Source organism: Ascaphus truei, chromosome 4 (assembly GCF_040206685.1).
Source record: "Ascaphus truei isolate aAscTru1 chromosome 4, aAscTru1.hap1, whole genome shotgun sequence".
Taxonomy (NCBI): Eukaryota; Metazoa; Chordata; class Amphibia; order Anura; family Ascaphidae; genus Ascaphus; species Ascaphus truei.
In genome coordinates this window covers 346,734,982-346,759,072 of record NC_134486.1, presented here as the reverse complement: position 1 = coordinate 346,759,072, position 24,091 = coordinate 346,734,982, and the positions used below count along the sequence as shown (strand labels likewise).

General features: G+C 38.4%; 1 protein-coding gene across 1 annotated transcript in view; it reads right to left on the bottom strand.

Moving 5' to 3' along the window:
- The window catches only part of CSMD1 (CUB and Sushi multiple domains 1), a 2,556,145-nt gene that overhangs the window by 814,289 nt on the left and 1,717,765 nt on the right, over positions 1-24,091 (bottom strand). The window contains exon 12 of the mRNA XM_075598211.1: positions 21,869-21,981. Within this exon, the coding sequence (XP_075454326.1) occupies positions 21,869-21,981 (113 nt within the window). The remainder of the gene's footprint in view (positions 1-21,868; positions 21,982-24,091) is intronic.

Sequence of the window (24,091 nt, the reverse complement as noted above, 5' to 3'; positions counted from 1 at the left end):
ATATTAAGAATATTTAGACATAATCAATTGCTAATGTCCACATGCCTTTGAATGATGCATATGCACATTAGAATTAGTTTATGTGACCATGTGACAATAGCATGCAAACTGCAACATGTTGAAACGTTGTTTGTAAACGTTTATTTCAAGGTAGAATACAAATGACATTACTGAGTGTTGCGTACAAAAGTGGTATGTGCATTTAACATTACATAAGGACTTAGAGAAAAGTCGTATTATAAAGCTGAACGTCACATCATAGTCTAATTACAACATTGCATGATGAAGACACACAATGAATCCATATTAGTTGTAATCTATACACTTTGCGAGTTCACACATACAATAAGTTAGTTTGACAGCTTGCACGTAATCAAGTCACGTGACATCATCACATAGGTATTTAAATGAGGCCAATGACGTGCGGGTTGGCAGCTACAGACCAGAAGATGATACGCTTGTTCATGAGAAGGCGCAGAATTATATTGGAGGAGAGGATTGCAGAGGGGGAGGATGTCACAGTGCCAGGAGAGGAGATTGACAGAGACAGGGACAGGGGAGCAGAATGGAGAGGTAGAGGGAGAGGGAGAGGACAAGGAGACGGGAGGAGAAGATTGAGGAGAGAAGTGGTGCCTCGTCCACGGGTGTACAGGGAGCGTACCATTTTAGATGGGATGAGCGAGGATGAGATCATCATTCGTTATCGTTTGAGTTCAGCAGCAATCTTATATCTTTATCAAGAGATACGCGGAGATTTAGAGTGTAACAGCCAGAGGTCGTGCAGTCCCTGGGCTTGTTAAAATGCTGTGCTCATTACATTATCTTGCTTCCGCGTCATTTCAGACAACTGCGGGCATAGTGGGCGGGGTCTCGCAATCGGCATTCTCGCGGGCCTTTACCCAGTTTCTATGTGCACTGAATAGATGCGCTAGGAATTATATTCATTTTCCTACAGAGCACACAGAGTGGCTGGAAGTGAGAAATGGCTTTTATACCATAGCCGGGATACCATGTGTGATGGGTGCAATCGATTGCACCCATGTAGCCTTGATCCCGCCTAGTCAGAGTGAGCATGCTTACCGCAATCGTAAGCACTATCATTCATTGAATGTACAGGTGGTATGCGATGCCACGATGAAGATTATGCATGTGGCAGCCAAATTCCCTGGTTCCAGCCACGATTCCTCTATCCTGAGAAACTCATCAGTCTTCCATGCTTTTGAACAAGGCTATTTTGGAGCTGGTTGGCTGGTGGGTGAGTACATATTATTAAATGTTAACAAACTACAATTGTGTTTTTGTTACATGTGGCCTGAAATAAGTTTTACACATTGGGTACTGTTTCTGCACGTTGGATTATAGGTTACTCAGGATATGGAATTCGGCCTTGGCTTCTGACACCGGTGCCTAACCCACTATCTGAAGCCTAGGAACGCTATAATGTAGCCCACATAGCGACACGATTGGTCATTGAGCGGACTTTTGGGCTCCTAAAAACACGCTTCAGGTGCTTAGATAGAACTGGCGGGGCACTACTATATAAGCCTGAAAAAGTGTCTGATATAGTAATAGCTTGCTGCATTCTGCACAATCTGGCACTCCGCCATAATATGGCGACAGAAATACGTCAGGACTTGGAGGAGGAGCATCCCGTCAATGTAGCAGCTGACAGTGAGCAAACTGCCTGTGGTGTTGAGACACGTCGTAATGTTATCAACACATATTTTACATGTAAGCAACTACCTATATGTTCATAGTACTACATATATCTATTCATTCATGTTTCTGACAAATACATGTCTCCAAATATCATTCACATAGGAAACGGATGCATCTCCTACTCGCACCTTCGTCTTCTCGGCTGTAGGGACAATTACATGTGACACCGGTATGTGATTCGTAAACAGGTGGGATACAAATTCTAACCACTAAACAGTTGTGTGTTAACCTCAGCCAAAAATGGCTCGCATATATATATTGTCTGTCATAAGGTTTGTGGTTTAAGCATGAACTACCTTTACAATATGTTGCGAACCAATACTTACTGCTATATTTCAATATCGAAATGTTCACTTGGAGTGTCACGTTTGTGACAAAGATGTGTAGCATATTGTTTATTTTAGATCACATTGTTCAGATATGTTGTTGTTGTTTTGATATTATAGTTAAGTATCACAAATGTTGTTCACTAAGATGAATTAACATGTGATTGAAAGGCAATATGTATGTATTGTACATTTTGTTTTTCAATCACATTACTCCAATGACTAGTCATAGAATTTATGAGATGTAACATATGGAATAAGAGCGTCAAACATGGCGACAGGTATGGTGATAGGATGTGTAACCATAAGTTGATGAAAATATATTGAGCTTGCCAATATGTTCTTCGTTTATTGTGTCCGTGTGCTTGTTTTGACTTCAATGTTATTGTATAGTGTGTTAAAATGTTATTCACTACATTATAGAACCTGTCATGTTCATGAGTGTAGAACATAACATCATGCACATGAGCAATGGTAACACTCAAAGCATTTATTTATCCAATACATAAGGTGCTAAACGTCCTAACCATTGCAATATATGTCATTAGTTCTTCTGTGTGTTCATCTTCATATTCATGAACACCTTGTCACATGTATATGTACAATTGAAAGATGTGTGTTGATTTGGCATACATATATTGTGTTTGAAATCATTGCAACATTCCAAATTATTGTAGTCTCTATGAACCAATGTGTATAGCTTCGTAAACACAATGATAATCTTATCCACAACATGTGTATGTGATCAACTGTACTTATGAATATTTATCCTCATCATTTCTAACTAGTGTAAACGTCGTCACATTAATGACTTACAAATGTTGTTACTCACACATGGCATCACATTGTAATGTGCTTGTGTATTTTGTTATCATTGTTGTTGTAATGCATGTTTTTGTTCACGAAACCATATTAGCATAGCTTATTGAGTACATTATGTATGAGTTGAATGTCTACAGAAGTAATAACACTCAAATATTGTTAAGGTTTTTCACATAATGACCTCATCCATGTTATGTGTACACAACTATGTATTTAAATATATTTGATGTTCGGAACATTTGTCACAAATTAACATAAATATTGTTATTGTGAACGTACAAATCTATAATGTCTAACATGTTGTAACTTGTATGTATATGATTTCACAGATAACATAACAGATAACAATATATAGTAACTAATTCTGTTATAATACTGATATTGTTGCTCTCACATCTCACATGACATTACAATACTTATTATGTAATGAAATATTAAAGACATATGTAAATGTACTGATATTGTGTATTGGTAATCTACATTGGAATGTACATTTAGTGCTGACTTAACAAAGACACACAAGGCTAGTTCAAATTTGTATTCATAATCACCGCAAAACTGCTACAAAGCATTGAGACACATTTATTAACATTGATTGTGTACACGCGTCACAAGGAGGTAATATTTCCTTGCTTCCATCTCTAATAATACATTTGTCCCATGTATTCATAAGCGACAGCTGTGAAATAAAGTGAAGACATTCGTTTGTAACATTGCAAATTGAGGTATTTTTTTAAATTATAACGCTTAACACATATTATTATGATTGTTTGGAAGAAAACTTATGTTACATATATATAGAAACACCAATGATAAATATAAACCGACACAACATTAATATGTCTAAAATGACGTTGTTCGCAGTACTACTGATATGTGACTTCCGGGTCCTGAATACATTATAATGTGTGCGCACAACGTGTGTTGCGCGCGCACCTCAGTAATGTGTGGACGAAGAATTAGCGCATGCGCAACACGATCTGTAAGCTGTGCGTACAAGATATGTTCCTCCATGCTCATGCTGCTGCTAGCAGGATGCATATGATCGCGTAAGATACATATAAGGATAGATAAAGAAAAGCACTTATATAGACGTACATATATTCACGTAGGGAAGTTACGTGTGTCCACGCACAAATGTGACGCTCACACAATGAGCGTAAACAAGACGCGTGAGGTCATGTTCGCGCACCATGATAGTCACGCAAACACACCTCCCACTGAATGACCATTGGGCTACAGCCCTCGGCACGCAACGCACTACCATCGTACGCGCATGACACACTGCACTGACCGTAAGAATAAGTTACGGTGCAAGGCAAAACTGAGACACGCGCGCATGTCGGGGGGGGGGGGGGGTGGCCTGCACATCGGTAAAGCTTGTCAGGACGCATTGGGACATGATCACGTACCTACGTCACATGTGGGTGACACGTACATAGTTTGCATATGCAGATTTTGAACCATGAAGTGTGTGTGTGTGTGTTACAGTGACTGTAACAGTTCGAACATTACAATTTAACACAATTATAATGAGTTCATAATGACTACGGCAACAATGTGTAGTCATGGATGTTCCTGTAGTAATATGTTATACGAATGTTTTTTATTAATAATGTATATATGTAAGCATGTCAGCTATTTAATGCTTTATGCAGTCATTTGGCTACAACATTGTATATTATTATGCAGATGATGCTCTCATATTTTGAACATAGATTGTGAATGTCAAAGCATGTAACACATTTTGCTTACCATTATTGTAGACATCCATTTGCTCATAAACATCGCTCCAGCAAGGCACAGCCACATCACCTATGGTTGAGTCAATCGTAGTATCTTCATGAAAATACATCTCCGTGCCAACGTCATATGGATCCGCTGTTGGTTGTTCAAGCAAGACGGGCGGAGGGAGGTACAAAGCTTCGTTGTTGTCATCAACATACTGGTATTCTGCCGGTAAGGTAGGAAAATTACCGTTTAAGTGATGTCCATCTTGCATATGGTCTTGTTGAAGGGACGGTGCAGGTATGTCAGCAGACGTCACAGCCTGTGACTGTTCAATGTTAGTGGTATTAGGCAAAAAAAGGCTATTTTGTAGCAGATATGTTCCCTGTTCAGTGTTAATTTTAAACGTGGGAGCAACATGCCAGCAGCTATATCTTTCTCCTTGTCTGTGAGGTACCCACTCAAAACATTCATTAGCGTATAATGTGAAACGGACTGAAGTTTTCCAATTTCTTTGTTTGGCTGGGTCTTTGAAGTCAGGATAGGTTTCGCTGATAAAGGCATATATCTCACTTACAGTAGCTTTCTTATCTGGTTTTGACTCGATAGCCGCATAAATCATGAACTTGTATGATTGCCGTGAATTGGTTAGCAATGTCGCTGAAACTGCCATGACTTCTTCTCCTTTCAAATGAACAGTCTGGAAGTTTAAACCCGAAACATATTATATGATTGTGAGAATTGAAACATTGTTTCTTAGTGGTATTTTTCAAGGTTAAAATACAAGCGAGCATTTAGGCGGTTGGTTCTTCTCCCACAACAAACTAGTTGCAATAATTGGCTGAGATAATTTGTGATCAGATCCACAGTTTTCACATGAAACGAAACAGGACTATAAGCAGATTAAATTCACATTGAAAAAACAACTTGCTTTATTTAATTAGAATAACAATGTGGTATAAATGATAAACATTGATAAGAGGTACATATTTTTACATAGACCGAACAACATTGAGATATACACACATTCTCTCTATCTCTGTGTGTGTGTGTATATATATATATATATATATATATATATAGATATATATATATATATATATATATATATAAATATCTATATATATATATATATATATATATATAGTCAGGTATGGAGATTAGCACTCACGGTTTTGTTGCAGGAGGCAGATGCTTGTCCCATAGAGAGTATGTAGACATATGGAGACCAGGGGATCCTGATAGCCAAAAAGAGACAGCACACTGCAGGTATGATATCAAAAAAGTGTATTCAGTAACACAAGGCCGCCAACGTTTCGGTCCTCCCAACGGGACCTTCCTCAGGGCGCTGCCCTGAGGAAGGTCCCGTTGGGAGGACCGAAACGTTGGCGGCCTTGTGTTACTGAATACACTTTTTTGATATCATACCTGCAGTGTGCTGTCTCTTTTTGGCTATCAGGATCCCCTGGTCTCCATATGTCTATATATATATATATATATATATATATATATATATATATATATATATATCTATATATATATATATATATATATATATATATATATACTGTATATCTATATATATATATATATATAAATATATATATATATATATATATATATATATATATATATATATATATATGTATATATGTATATATGTGAGAGATAGAGATATATTTATCTCTGTCTCTCTCTCTCTCTCTCTCTATATATATATATATATATATATATATATATATATCTGTCTCTGTCTCTCATATATATAAATATATATATCTCTGAGAGATAGAGAGACTGAGAGATATATAGAGAGAATGAGAGATATATATAGAGAGAGAGATGTGTACACACACTTATACATACCCTGTGTGAAAAACTTCAGGTAAATATAGATGTGACCTGCATAACTGCAGGACTTGATTGGCATAAATAGACCTTATTTTTCAAATATCAGCACATCTGCACAGCTGACTGAAGTATTTGCTCTGTATGATTGAACCACAAAATGTAGCAGATGTTTAGAGCTTTCAAAATTCATGTACAAAAGGCCTGTATGCACCCATCAAGGCCTGGAGATGTGCAGGCCTCATACATACAGTGAGAGACAGTGTATGTAAGTATCTCTGAGGCCTGCAGAACACCAGGCCTTGATGGCAGGTAACAGGCATTGGTTTCCCCAAGAGTCAACTTCAACCCAGATTGAGCAATTATTGGTGAGCAAAAAATGGAGCCAGCTGTGCTGAACTGTGGATATCATGAAAACAAGGCCTGTTGTCATGCATCAAGGCTTGCTGTTCTGCAGGCCTCAGAGATACTTACATACAGCGTCTCTCAGTATCTATATATATATATAGAGAGGGAGAGGTCAGTATTTACACACTGTGTGTGTGTGTGTGTGTGTGTGTGTGTGTATATATGAATGTATATATATGTATGTATATATCAATGTATATATAAATGTTTGTGTTTTATACAGAGAGATGATGTGTGTACTGTACATAGATGTGTACATATATATACATAACACACAGACAAATACTATATGGATCCACACTTACATATGATTAGCTCTCACAATATTGTAGACATGTAAACATGTTGAATGTAGAATTAATATTATGTGAAGTACATTTCTTCATATGCCCAATATACAATAACACATGACATGAAACAGTAGTTAATGTGACATGGTAAAGGTCAAAATGTTGTATATAAAACACTCCCATAACATGACAGTAAACATGACAATACTCAAGGTGTTAAATGTTACACTTAATAGAACCTTACTCCATGTCATATTACATGTAAATGTAATTTTGGCCCTACTGTGTTATAAGTAACCAACTCATTAATAAGATGTTAGGAAACATGCATCACATTCATCACTGAATGAGCATTTGTAAACATTCATATATGTACAAGGACATACTAAAATATTTGCAACCATCTCTACATGATCATACATACACTATGCATGAAAGAATATGCATTAAACACCACAACATAACAAAATCGTTTTGGTGGTAATTTTTTTTTTTTACACTTTTGAGAGCGTCACAGGCCTACTTGTTGGCTGTTGTGTTTTTCTTCGCCCTGTGCCAAGTACTCTGGCCTTCACTGTAGAACTTGTTGTGGCCTGTGGAACTGGCTCAGGGGCAGTGGTGGGCTGTGGCACTGGTTCAGGGGCAATGGTGGCTGTGGCACTGGTTCAGGGGCAGTGGTAGGCTGTGGCACTGGTTCAGGGGCAGTGGTGGGCTGTGGCACTGGTTCAGGGGCAGTGGTGGGCTGTGGCACGTGTTCAGGGGCAGTGGTGGGCTGTGGCACTGGTTCAGGGGCAATGGTGGGCTGTGGCACTGGTTCAGGGGCAGTGGTAGGCTGTGGCACAGATTCAGAGGCAGTGGTGGGCTGTGGCACTGGTTCAGGGTCACTTAAGATACATTGCAACTGTGGTGGAGCACTTTCTTGTGTGTGTGTTTTTGTTTTCTTCCAAAAGCTTGTGATTTTTGTTTGTTGACCAATCTTTCTTTTGCGTGTCTCATTTGCAGTTGTGTCTGAAAGATTTGAAAATGATGATGAAGACGGTTGGCTGACAGGGACCTGCACAGAAGTGACATCAAGTGTACCAGAAACATCCTGAAGTGGTGAATGATGTACTGATGGGTCTGGAGAAAAGAAGCCGCCACGTAATGATCCATCCTCTGATGGGTTATAGTGGTATTCCTTCTCTCTTGCTTTACTCCTACATAGATTGGTTTGGCTTACATGCAGAACTAGTGCTTGTAATGTGTTGTTCAGATTTTGGAGCTCTTTAGGCACTTGTATGAAGACATTTTTTATTTGTGTCATTTCAGATATCATCCTTTCATGCATCCTTTCATGCATTGCCATCATCCTTTCATGGATTGCCATCATTTCTGTATGTCGACGATTTTGTTCACCCAAGATTCGTTCTTCTGAAGCTACAATTGCTGATAAAGTGTCACGAGCAGGAAGACTTGAATGCTGTGTTAATCCAGGAGTGTCAACAACTTCATGGTCACTTGAGTCACTTTCTCTTTGCTTGGAAACATCTGGTTCTATAAATAGAAACAGAAATGTGCAACTCACATGGAACATAGCTTAATTTTTATGCATTAATGATACACTGGCGACACACTTTATTCGAGCTTGGCTAGTCCCACGAATTCGGGTATACCCGGGTGTATTGAGGTTTGTGACTGTTTTCTGCCCGAGTGCATTGAGGTATTTTTCAGGCAGGGATTGAAGCATTTTATTCCCGCTGGCTGCAATACTGCACAGTATATATATATATATATATACTGCATTACAATTCATGAATTTATGCCATCTGGTAGACACACGAAGCATTGCAGCCTATTAAATCCTAATCATTATCATTTAACAGATCAGCCGCCCGTCAGCCAGGCATGAACCCAGGCTGGGAAGGCAAACACAACGGGGCTTGTCAGAGGTGAGGAGCAGCGCATTCCAGGTATCTGCCAGGTACATACTGGGTATTTGCTCGAATAAAGTGTGTCGGTGCAGTAGTTGTTCTGATACTGGAACACATTTAATGATGACATTATGTTAAATTTTTGTGCAATAAAATTTGAACTATTTTGGCCACAATTACGTGTCGAATCAGTGTGAATGATGAAGGAATGAAAGCTTGTTGTGACATCACACCTCTGAATTGGAAACACACACAATACACGTTGTGTAATGAATACGTACATCTCTATGTGTCATTAACTATTAATAAGTGCATCACATGTGAAACTCACATGTTTTAAACAATGTCATTAGCCATACCAGTGTACACATCATATGGTGTGAACGTCAAGCACTCACCTTCCATTCTTGATGATGAAATAGATAATCCAGGCGAGGACACATGTTCTGTCTGATTAGTCAAATCTGACACAGGAGCTGAGACAGGAGCTGCCACAGGAGCTGGCGGAAGACAAATATATTTCACAAACATAATCAAGTTACTTTATGTGAATTTGGTACACATGACATTATCTCTTTTGGGTGTAGTCATGTAAAAATATCATCATTTATTCACTATACAATAATAAAATGGTTAGGTCGATTTCGACATTATCCATGTAGAACTACATGTACATGTTAACTTGATGAAGATACATATTTTGGAACGCATACAACTTACTTTCAACGTTAAAGCTGATATGTATGAAGGTATGTGTCCTACTATTTGGTGGGGTGTTCTACATACTGCATATGTAAGCCATTTTTGGAGGCCCAAAAAGTGACATCACTGACACTAATTAAAACAATACTCTATGCTTACAAAGCAGAACATAATTGTTGAACATTGTGATACTCATTAGTAATAAATATTGTAGAATGTAGGAGAAGCAGGGGTGTCACGGAATGTGGGTGACACTCAGCACCAGATGCAGTGTGTCGCTCCCAGGTGCTACTGGTGTGAAAAGGTGGCATATCAGTAACGTGACTATAATTTGTAGACACAATAATGACTAAAGTACGTTGTTATCTATAGTAGAATGTTTGTTCAAAGGATTGTTATAATTTGAAGGTCAAAAAAATGTCATTAACTTTGATTGACATTGTCAGCTTCTAGCTGATGTCCACCCTACCACAAGACTTTTAACAAACATGAACCCAGGATATGTCTGGTTTACAACAACAACCACCTCTGTTCAGCTCGATGCTATGATTACATCTATTTGTAATTTGTTTGAACACCCATGTATATGAGCCAAATTATAATATAAAGTGAGCTATATATTAACAGAAGGTAATGGTATATAGTACATGTTGGTATTTATGCTCACATGAGGGAACATGAACCACAAACACAGCATTATTGTAAAATTAGTGCATGTGTGTTTGAAAATTTATTATGTTCGCATTTCATTCGAGAATATTACATGCCGAATTTTGATATGCTTTAACGGGCTGTTTAGACGTATTACATACATACACAAATATAAAACTAGATTATAAACATAAATATATGTACAGATACATCACAAAGTCAATTATTTTGTTTCTATCACATACACACTGTGACCAAAAACACACTGATGACACGAATGATTTCATTAAATGATGACTACAGGTATGTTTAGTGGTTATGCATGTTAACCCTGTGTGTGATTGAAGATGTGACTATACTTGAAGCTTACACATATACGTGCAAGATGTTGAATGGTTTGATACATCAAAGATGCCAGTGTATGCTATTTAGATTCTCATTACACATAATCCCTTCCTGCTGTTCAAGTGGTGGGTGCGCATTCAAATGCTGTAAGTCATGATTGCACAAACAATACATGCAAATGAACATACACATATAATATGTATGTATATCATATCAAGCTATGTCTATAACTATATATATATATATATATATATATATATATATATATATATATATATATATATATATATATTATATATATATATATATATATATATAAAGTATCATCACCAAGCTTATATATATCTATAATTATATATACAGAGAGAGAGGTTTTATATTACTAAAGGTATACAATTATGCAGGGAAACTTTATTACAATTGTGAGCCGACACGTGTAGTACAGTAATATTTATCACCTGCTGGGAATTCCTGGTTGTAAATTCCGATATCCCTGTCACCTGGCAAACCCTCCACGACGACCGGAAGAAATGTCTCACGCATCTGCTCCTCCAATGGAGTTAACGTTAGAGCTGGTGCAGGCGGGCTGCCTCCAGTGGCAGAAGCATGCATCCGTTGTGCTTGGATTTTTTTTTTCAGATTTAAATTGATATCATCAAATCTTCCTACAATTCGTCTTGCTCCTGACACGATTCCCACACGCAGACACAGCCACTGTAATTTGGTCCCACATCTCATTCTTCACAGCTGAACTTGTCCGTCCTTGAAATACATAACAATTATGTTTAATGAATATGTAATTGAATGACCAATCTTGAGAAAAAGTGCAAACTGTTGAAAGACATAGATAACATGCTGGTTTATTTTGAATATGTGTGGCACATGAGTATTACATTTATGTGGAGACATAGAAAGCTAAGTAAGCTTGCGTGAATGTTGTATGAACCTAATAAATCCATTTTCAAGGAATATTAGGTTACTTGCAAACTATGAAGGAGTATGTGTGTAACAATGTACGATAATTTATAGATATTACATATCATTAGTTATCTTTTAACACATGTGACATCAGATAGAAGATAAAGTTTTGGAACAATCAATGCAAAGATTGACTTACCTAATTAATGGCCATACAGATAGTCATAGCGCACCAAAATACTGATGACAAGCACTCTATTTTCCTTGTCATTGAAACGAGGATTACGTGGCTGCTCCACACGTTTCTTCCGACCACGTCCAGCCACAGAGCTTGCCTGCTGCTGACTGGACTCTCCTTCTTCCAATGGAAGAGACTCCAAAAGCGCAACACCACCACCACCAGACACCCCACCACCACCACCAGACACCCCACCACCACCACCAGACACCCCACCACCACCAGCACTCACAGCAACATCACTCGCACTCACAGCGACAGCACTCACAGTCACACCAACACCACTCCCCTGACTCCCACGTTCACTCAGATGCCTATTCACATGACTACCAGTCCCACTCACACCAGCATCACTCCTCCCACGCTTCTCGGCCATACCTCTAGCACTCACAAAGAACAGGAAACTAATGTAAACACAATCACACTCAACACCCCCAAAGTGACAACAAGAAAACGATGTAAACAAAACAACAGAGGACAAAACATTCACAATACACAGCAACTCTCTCTCTCTCTCTCTCTCAATATCTAAATTTCAATTCGCCCAGCTCTGTGTGTCTCTCTCTCTCTCTCCTAACAACACAGAGAATGAATAGAAATACACGGTACCTTTAAATGGGCCGCTTAATCAAAAACATGCTTGCATCGGCAGATTCCGAAAGAAGTTCAATTGGCGAACATAACACGCCCTCACCATGCTCGCCGATACACCTGTGTGTGATCGACAAATCATCGGCATAGTGGGAACAAATGTTTTCGGCTTGATTGGCCATGGAATCGGCACTTAGTACATACGGCGAGGTTCAATCGGCAAAATCATGCTTATCGGGAACAGTTGGCGAAAATATTTTTTCGGCGCTTAGTGCATGAGGCCCATAGTGCCTATATTTGAAAAAGGAGCTTGATCACAACTGGCGAATTACAGACCTACAGACCTACACTATTCCCCAATAGTGGGGAGGCTACTTAAAGGTTTTGTATGGAATAATATTCAGGAATACATACTGTAGTGGATAAGAAAATTATTAGTAATAAACAGCATGGAGTTATGAAGGATAGGTCATGCCAAACTAACCTTATTTGTTTCTTCGAGGAAAGTAGGAATTTTGACCAGGGTAATGCAGTTGATGTGATCTACTTAGATTTTGTAAAGGCTTTTGATATAGTGCCACACAAGAGGTTAGTGTACAAAGAAAGAGAATTTGTATTGGTAAAAAATATTAGCACCTGGGTTAAAAACTGTGAAAAGCTGTTAAAATGTGGAATTCATTACCCATTGTAACTGTCTGGCAGATACCATAGATATCTTCAAAAAAAATGTTTGACATCATTTTTAGAAGGGAAATGTATAAAGAGATATACCAAATAAGTACATATGGGAAGATGGTTGATCCAGGGAAAAATCTAATTACCATTATTTGAGTCAGAAAGGATATTATTTGTTCCCCTTATGAGATCATAATAATAATATAGCATAAGTATCTGTTGTCTAAATTTAACATACGCTGAACTTTATGTACATATGTATTTTTCCAATCTCATATACTACAGTATGATGCTATGTAACTATGTAATACTAACCCTCAAAACAAATTCCAATGGGTCCATACTTCCTCTGGTGCCGCTGTAGAGATCAGAGTGGTTACTACAGTACAGCTCTGGCTGAGTGCTTATGTATGGTGCAGGCCCCTTCCTCCTCTGATACTAGGATCCAATCAGCAGAAAATATGGGTTTGGCATGACACACATGATGCCTTTGAACTGCAATTAACTTCTGCAGACCCTAGATTTGCACTGGAGGAGGTAGGGACACCTCCCTCATCTCAATTTCTTGCCCCTCATTTCACTTTCTCCCCCCTCATGATATCACATTCCCCCTATATGACTCCCGCCATGTTGTTCTCTGTCCCCTGACTTTATTCACTTTCCCCATTACTTTATTTTCTTTAATTTCCTAGCGAAGGATCACTGACAATTCTCAGAACCCTGAAAATCTTATATAACTGGAGTCCCATTTTAAGAGGATGGACAGTATTGTGATACTTACAATTTAGGATGATAATGTATTAATTTCTTCCTGGAACGCTGCCATGACTTTAGGTGCATAAACTATGTCCCAAACATATTGGATGCTTAATGTGGAAATCTGGTGTACTCGTCTTTATAACATTGCATTTGGTAAACAATGGTATAAGCTAATGAGGAATGTATATACTTTATAGATCTTGGATCTTTTGAAATGGTGTTGTCTATGCTTTGATGTTGTGTTACATTTTGGATGCCAAGTTGCAGTACCTATATGTTTTACATGTTCTCAACCTACTTTGCCTTTCTGGTGCTCTGCACTCCCCAAAAGACTGTTCATGGTCCCAAGGCTCAACAAAGTATCTGGCCGTTCCTCCTTCTCTTACTGTGCACCCCAAAACTGGAACAACCTACCAGAGACTCTCACATCCACCACCAGTTTAAATTCTTTCAAATCTAAGGCTATCTCACATTTTAATCTGGTCTGTAACTCTTTCATTCGCCCATAATATATATTATCTGTAACTGTTACATACGCCTATAATACAGTACCGACACACTTTATTCTCGCTCGGCTAGTCCCGCGAATTCGGGTATACCCGGGTGTATTCAGGTTTCTGATCGTTTTCTGCCAGAGTGCATTGCGTTATTTTCCCGGCAGGGATTTAAGCATTTTATTCCGGCTGGTTGCAATACTGCAATGCCGTGTAAATACACATGGTGGCGCTTGCAAGCTGTTCTCTTTGAAGCCGTCCCCTATAATGAATTGTAATGCAGTATATATACTGTATATATATATACTGTATAACAACAACCCCTATAAGCCCTAACATACAGTACTGTACACATACAGTACTGTATATGCATATACATAAATGATACTACTGTATGGGTGGCGGGTGCGAGATGTGTTTGCAGCAGAGAGAGATCCGCTGCTCTCTCTCTGCGCAAACATCGGCACATTAAAAATTATTTGAAATACATTTTTATTGTTAGTGTAGATGTGCAGGGGGTCTCCGGAGCTGAACCGCGTTGGTTTCAGGTCTGGGGACCCCCTGCTCCCCGAGATACAGCCCCCTTTATGAGGTGCCGGTAACCCTCTGCTTGGTTTAAAGGGCCCGACCACGTGATCGCGGCCTTTAAACCAAGCAGAGCAGAGGGATACCGGCACCCCCTAAAGGGGCCTGTATCTCGGGGAGCAGGGGGTCCCCAGACCTGAAACCAGTGCGGTTCTGCTCTGGAGACCATCTGCACATGTACAGTATCAATAAAACACATACAGTATACAGTATAAATAAACACTCGTTCTTTACCTTAGCGGCTATGCGCTATGGTAAAGAAGCAGCATTTATGTATTTTAATAATATTGTACAGTGAGCAGGGGGTTCCCTGAGCCAGAAATTAATGCTCAGGGACCCCCCCTGCTCCTGCTCAATATTATTAAAAATACAGAAATGCTGCTTCATTACCATAGCGGATAGCCGCTAAGGCAATGAAGGGTTTAACCCACTGCGCCCGCTTTATTGTGCGTAGTGGGGATGGGTGAGGGGGGTATTTGGCCCTTGGTGTGAGTTTAGGACTTGCGGGGGGGTTGCGGGTGCACTTAACCCCTTCACGACCGTAGCAGTTAATATCGCTACGGTCATGAAGGGGTTAAGCCCTCCCGCTACCCCCCTGCAAGCCCTAAACAAGCACCGTTAGGGCTATTACCCCATTCACCCACCCCCACTACCCACAATAAAAAAAATACACACACACAGCAGCCGCCAAAAAATAAATAAATAAATCTAAATAAATAAATGACAATAAATACATTTGAAATACATTTTTATTGATAGTGTACATGTGCAGGGGGTCTCCGGAGCTGAACCGCGTTGGTTCAGGGAACCCCCTGCTCACTGTACAATATTATTAAAATACAGAAATGCTGCTTCTTTACCATAGCGCATAGCCGCTAAGGTAAAGAACGAGTGTTTATTTATACTGTATACTGTATGTGTTTTATTGATACTGTACATGTGCAGAGGGTCTCCAGAGCAGAACCGCACTGGTTTCAGGTCTAGGGACCCCCTGCTCCCCGAGATACAGGCCCCTTTAGGGGGTGCCGGTATCCCTCTGCTCTGCTTGGTTTACAGGCCGCGATCACGTGATCGGGACCTTTAAACCAAGCAGAGGGATACAGGCACCTCATAAAGGGGGCTGTATCTCGGGGAGCAGGGGGTCCCCAGACCTGAAACCAACGCGGTTCAGCTCCGGAGACCCCCTGCACATCTACACTATCAATAAAAATGTATTTAAAATAATTTTTAATGTGCCGATGTTTGCGCAGAGAGAGAGCAGCGGATCTCTCTCTGCTGCAAACACATCTCGCCCCCGCCGCCCATACAGTAGTATCATTTATGTATGTGCATATACAGTACTGTATGTGTACAGTACTGTATGTTAGGGCTTACAGGGGTTGTTGTTATACAGTATATATATATTTTTATATATATATATATATATATATATATATATACTGTGTATATACAGTACTGTATATATATATACTGCATTACAATTCATGAATTTATGCCATCTGGTGGACACGCGAAGCATTGCAGCTTATTAAATCCTGATCATTATCATTTAACAGATCAGGCCCCCGTCAGCCAGGCATGAACCGTGGCTGGGAAGGCAAACACAACGGGGCTTGTTAGAGGTGAGGAGCGGCGCATTCCAGGTATCTGCCAGGTACAAACTGGGCATTTGCTCGAATAAAGTGTGTCGATGCTGTATATATTTTCTTTAACTGTGCATGCAATGTCTTGTAGATAATGTATACCATGTTCATTTATGTAACTGTATTTGTAACCATGTATTATTTGTCTTAACTCTGTGCCCAGGACATACTTGAAAACGAGAGGTAACTCTCAATGTATTACTTCCTGGTAAAATATTTTATAAATAAATACCGCTACTTTGCTAAGAAACCTTCTGGTTGTCGGTTTGGTGCCAATTTTTTTCTTCTGTGTAAAGAGTGCATAGGGTATTTAAGGGTGTTTTTTTTATTTCTTGATATCTTGACAAAGGCCTACATGCATGATATACAAATACTGTATAGGTACTATATTTTCATATATTAAAGATGTGGGAAAAAGTTCAGATTAGAAAAAAAAAATGTCCCCATACTTTTGGAAACAAAACTGCACCCAAAACACATTTTTTTAGAACCAATACCAAAACACCTGTGAAAATGTCCATCCTTAATATTATTTTTTTTGTGAAATGCAATAGCAACCCTAGGAATAAAAAGGTACAATGTTTTGCTATGAAGGAAAAAAGGAGCTAACTGCAGAAAACTAAGGATGTCAACTTTAAGCTATGGAAAGTAGAGACACATACAGTACGTATAGTAATTCTTGAGTCTTTGCTCCCACATTTCATCTCCCCCTCACACTTCATCTCAAAGTGCTTACTAATATTAGAATTGTAACTAAAATAAATTTACGCAGATGCACATTTAACACACACACATACAGTAAACGAGCACACACAATTTATTTCACAGACTGTTATATACAGTATGTTTATAGAAATACAACTGACTGTTGTTTTTTTGCTTACAAATTGACTAGAGTTTACTCAACAGCCTTCCACACTTCTTTGAAATACATAAACCATCAAAATATCTTGTCACCAGTTTACTATGGTCTGCATAAAGTTATACACAGACATAAATTAAAAATTAACACCAAGCATGGGCACGTTTACTGGTTCAAAATCTGAACTTTGATGTACGATTCAGATTTGGACAATTCATGAATTCAATGTTCAATTTTGGAACACATTTTCAAACTAAAGCAAACTTTGAGCCGGAACCCCATTAAAGGCTTATTCTCTGTTTTTCCTATTTTCTTTCTCTTTTTCTGGGTTTTTGTGTGTTTTTTTAAATACAATTTTCAAAACCCACAACATTTTACAGAATTGAAATAAATAAATAAAGTTTTGAGAAAATCTAAATACAATTTTTGTTTCATAACCAAACCGCCATTGATAGTGCCCATACTTTATTAACATTAAAGCACATACATTAACATTTAAACACAAATACTGTATACTCAAGATCATAGACTAGGATTGGGCAATAACAAAAAAACTCCCATAATAATGATATCAATAAAGTTATCGTCATAACGATATATATTATGATAAATATTTGATAAACTATGTTTAAAAATCTTCTATTAAATCTAAATACAATACAATATGTTCTCAAAATAATCCATGTTCTTTAGATTTACAAGAACAAAAGACCCTTCATTTACAAAGCCTTTTCATATCTGCACTTTACATTATCCCACCTATATTGTTCCCATTACTCTAGAACCCCCATCATTCATCCAACTCTCATCCCTTCACTCTCACCCTTAGATATTCCCTCCATTTAAAAACACATTTAATTTATCAAAAATTAATTAAAACTGATTTATTTTGATGATTCTTAAAAAAAAATGTCTTATCAAAAGAAATGTCGTTGAAAAATCTGTTTTCATTATTTTTTACATTTTATCAATGAAATGTGTTTTTAAATGGAGAGAGTATTTAAGGGTGAGTGATGGGATGAGGGGTATGTTAGAATGATGGAAGCAGAAAGGGTGAAGTGCAGACATAGAAAGAAGGGTTGAGTCCCAGAGGGAGGGTGGGGTGTAGGTGTTGAGGGTCCTTGAGTAAAGAGTTGAAAGGGTTAAGGCCCATAGAGGGAGGGTGGAAGGGATTAAGGGCCCCATGGGGTATTGGGATAAAGTGGATAAGTACCCCAGGAGGAGGGGGATGGAGGGGTTATGTGCCCCAGGGGGAAGGGGGATAGAGGGGTTAAGAAAAGTAAAGTAAGGAGAGGAGTTCCTACCCTTCAGGGTTTCTACTAGCTGCTCCCGATGAGTCAACATTCAGAAGCAGAAAGGGAGGGGGGGCTCGGGGATAGAGAGGCAGTGAGCAACTTCACAGAACAGCAGCTTCAAAGCTGCACTTCTGAACACCGGCACCACATAATACTGCAATAATAGGTAATCTCTCATATCGACACACTGTGAGAATATAATCACTGTATTTCGTTATACTGGTATATTTCCCAACCCTATCTAACATTAACACTGTCACTCATAGACAGACGCATTAACACTTAATTATACACAGACAGACATGTGGGTGAGAAGACTCTTACTTCAGCTGCTATGAACTGAGATCAACACCAGCCTTGGAAGAACAGCAGGGTTCCAGAACATAAAAGTGGTAAACTTAGGGCTACTAAACTGGATTGCAGAACCCAGGATTCCATAATGGAATCGAATCCTGGCAGAATGTATGGGCAGGAAGGGGAGATAAGAGTATGCCACTTACCGCATATCCACAGAGCCAGACAATTTTAGTTTCAATTTCTTCCCGGGTCATGGAGGGCACACACTATGCTCAATATCCAGGCCATTAACCCACTGTGCGCGATACACCAGGCCCAGATTCTCCCCTCTTTGGGTACAACCATGAATACAAACTGTACAACTACTGTATATTCACTGATGTTGATTATATTTTATTGTCTGAAGAAAGAAGTATCATCTGTCTGACTCAAAAATGTAAGTAAGATCAATTATATTCATATGCAAACAAATGATTACAGTAGGTTAACAAATGTATTTGATGTTATAATACTGTACATAGTTGAAGTTAATTTTGTGCCGACTTGGTAAGAACCATCATATTTCCAGCATATTCTTGTTCTTGCTATTTGTTAACCATTCCTAGATATAATCTATACAATAGGGCAGGGGTCTGAAAAGTGAGGATTTTCTGGGGAGGATGGGGGGTGCGGCTATTACAGAGGCCCCGCGCTTCCCCAAAAGCATTTAAAACAAAACCGGGGATCACGTGAGGCCTCTGTAACTTTTACTTTCCCTCCAGCGACGTATCTCCATGGCAACCCGCCGTCAAATGATGTCACCATGGCATGGCCCCGCAACGTCATTTGACACCGGAGCCATGCAGGGAGGGGGGCCGCTAGTCGGAGGGGAGAGGAGACAGGAGACCATGTAGGAAACTTTGTGCATCCCTGCAATAAGGCATTACAATAATTATCATGTTCCACAGAAACATTTTATGAACCAAAACCTTTCCAGCTCAGGTACTTCAGAAATGTATTCTACCTTGTTTGAGAGAGTTCAGCCTTCAAAGACCCAAATTAGTAAGATTTAGAAGTTATGTACCCAGAAATAATTTTTTTATAGAATGGAACTGATTTATATCTGTTTTTTCCATTGAAGTCTATGAGACAGTTGATGCAAAAACTTAGTGAGAATTAAACTAAATTGATAAGTCTATCATAAAATCAGTAATATACAATATATATATATAAAAAAAGAAGAACAGAGAGCGCACGTCCCATAGTGTAAAACAGTACATTTAATCAATATAAAGGACAAGGGGATTAAGGACACTCACAAGGATAAGAGTTAAAAAGGCAATTTGTGATATATATAATCACCACCAGCAAGGCCACACCGTCCTGGAACACATCTGATGGTATAACGTCCCTCCGGTGTACCTCCAGCAGTAGTTTGGTGATTGGGAACAAAGTCTCTCAGCGTCCATGCAGTAAAGAGATTCTTTCAGCCTCAGATCAGCTCCATGCGCTCTCCGGCCGTAAAGCGCGCACTGCGTGATGACGTAGTGTCGTGGTAGCGTGCCCTGACGCGTTTCGTCACGACACAACTTGATTCCCTTTGAAAAAGTCACTGTCGTGACGAAACGAGTCAGGGCACGCTACCACGACACTACGTCATCACGCAGTGCGCGCTTTACGGCCGGAGAGCGCATGGAGCTGATCTGAGGCTGAAAGAATCTCTTTACTGCACGGACGCTGAGAGACTTTGTTCCCAATCACCAAACTACTGCTGGATGTGAACTGGAGGGACGTTATACCATCAGATGTGTTCCAGGACGGTGTGGCCTTGCTGGTGGTGATTATATATATCACAAATTGCCTTTTAATCTCTTATCCTTGTGAGTGTCCTTAATCCCCTTGTCCTTTATATTGATTAAATGTACTGTTTTACACTATGGGACGTGCGCTCTCTGTTCTTCTTTTTCTATAGTTTCCCTGTTGGAATTGGTTATTCCTTCTGAGAGCAGCAGTGGATCCCTGAACAGCATCACATATCATCATTGATTTTACACTGGACTTTCATCAAGGGTCGGACTTTCCTCCATTTTTTGTTCCCTCTCCCATTTTTTTACCTGTTTGATACATTAGCACATTTTTTTTATATATATCACTTTATTCTATTTTTCAAATTCACTGTTTGTTATCAATTTTTGCTAGATTGATTTATATTGTAATATCATTAATATTGCACATAATAATTGCACGTTAATAATTAATTCATTTATTTCATTTTATTTTTACTTGATTTCACGAGTGGCGCTACTGAAATTTCTTTCTCAATATATATATACAGCTCAACCCCATTATAACGCGATCCGATACAACGCGGATCCGCATATAACGCGATGCAAGCGTGGCTCCCAGTTTCTTATTCATGAATACTTTACAACACGATTATTGGTATCCTAAATACTTTATTGTACAATGCATACAATTGTACATTATTTCTAACGCAATCCGCTTATAACGCGATGTGTTTCTTTGGACCCCAAGCACAGCGTTATAAGGGGGTTGAGCTGTATATAATAAATATATATATATAAAAAAAAAAATATATATATATACTGTATATATATATCCACAATAATAATATACTGTATTAAAAACATTAAATACATGGTTAAACAGCATGTCCTCAGTAACTTTATATATTGCAACTATAATATATATTTACAAATATTCTTAAGTATATTGTTTAACATCATAAATATACATACATATGCATACTCTGAGGCTCATACCTTGGTAAACAGCTTTAAATCCTGGTGAGCCAATGCTGTCATCTGATTGCAAATGGAGCCACATCTGGTTGCTCATGCTAACAAGAAGATCAGGAACACTGGAACCAGTAAGTCTGTAAAAATCAGTAAAGCAAAGTCAACAAAATGTCAGTTATGATGGTTATTAATTATTTTTAATTAAATAAGAACTATACATATTCAATATTATTGTTCTATAGCATAACTGCAAACAAATTAGCAGAATAAAAAAAACTCTGTATAAAGGAAACACATGAATTGTTGTATCAGCAGTTTAAGTATTGTACTGTAAATGCAAATAGAAAGTCTATAGAAAAGTGTATATACATATAAAAGTAAGGATTTGTTTGTCCTGACGGCAGACATTAATTTGAAATCTGTACACATTTTGTCTGTATAAGAGGTGGGACTGGAAGACTGGAAGTTAAAAACTGGCTTTAATTTCCACAACTAGCCTGGCAACGCTGTGATGACATGCAGGTAGAGTGACTACATATGTTATTCTGTCTGATATCATTTATATTAAGAACTACAGTACAGCACGCCAGTGTGTTTTGAAGTACACATTTGTGCAATCTCATGAAAGGGACCATGTAATAAGGTCAGAGTACTTACAAAGATTTAATAATTGACTATAAATAATTTCCACCATGTGTGCTTCTCTGAGTAGCTACAATAATCAGTTATTTCTTTTTGTTCAAGCTATCTAAGCATACGGCGTGGGGGGGGGGGGAAATAATGACATTAATGTAGCAAATGGATATACTAGTATGTTCAATAAATGATATAATCATCATTTCTCATTTACATTTACTTTGTGCAATTTAGGACTTGTACATTTTTTTTTCAAAATGCGTTTCTACTTCTATCAGATCCACCTAAATTATATCAAGTTATAATACATCAATATATGTGGGAAATATGCATTTGTTCTGATTTGTACTCTTGAAGTGAGAACTTCTGGAATACAACCTTATTACATCAGTAAGTATTTAAAAATATATATATTTTAAGTAATTGTATTATGACTTTTCATGGTACTTTGTGCGACAGTATACGAAGATCCTATCATTTTGATTTGGTTTAATCCAAACTAGGAATGCAAAGTGGCAATGAGGACAGGAGGCAGGGATAATTCAGCTACAGTACATTACAAATCACCTTACTAATGAGATCAATAAAAAGTCATACTGTACAGTGTACTGTTATTGCACTAATACAAAAGAGTGGTGGCAACTCTTCAGACCCAAACAGTCATCATTACTAAAGCATACAAATGTATCTGAGTGCAAACTTCACTTAAATTAAAGACAATTACACATGCTTTAGTGAATTTATACAATAGTGCACTAACGTTTGTTAAAAATAAATATCACAAAATAACAAAATGAAAAAAATCTAACAAGACAGAAGACATCTACTGTAGATGTAGCAGAGTTAATTGTTCTGTGGATCAGTTCTGGGCAATTTATAAAATGTTCAGCAAGATGAAAATGTACAAGAACTGCCTGCTAACATTCACACGGTTTTATTTTTTATTTGAAGCAAAAGTTATACAATTTACGTATCTTCTTGAGTAACTTTCGTTTGGAAATAAAGACTCTATGCAATTTGTAAAGCCAGGAATGCTTATAGTGTCTCTATTGAGATTTATAGTATACAGAGTTAATGTAATATTATGGTATGGTAGGTGTAGGAGAGGGTATAACTCCTTAAATACGTTTTTAGGAGAAATAAATGTAGGCATTATTAGCCAGCACCTTTAAAAAGAAAACAGCTTCATACCAGAAAACAAAGTTAGAGCAAAAAATAACAACCAGGCCTAACTGTGGTGTAAGGGGACTGACTAACACTTCAGCAGTCCCTATCTGAGGGCTGGAAGGCTACGTCTCTTACCAACCGTCGACACAAGTCCAAAGAGAGGTACCTGTAGGCAGGGTGCTCTCCATGTCAGGCTAGGGTCTGTGGTTGTCTCTGTGGGGTGATCCCTCTGGCGGGTTCCAGGTATGGATCCTGCCTAGAACAGAGACTTTTCCTCCACTGAGATCTCTATAGCAACACAGACTCTCTCTGTGCTAGAGATCTCCTGCAGTCTTTGCAGCATGCTTTCAAGCATGCTTTATGAGCCAGGTAGAGACTGGTAAATAAACTCCTGCTGAAATTAACCAGCTCCCTGTTGGAAACATTAGCTAAATACAAGAGAGG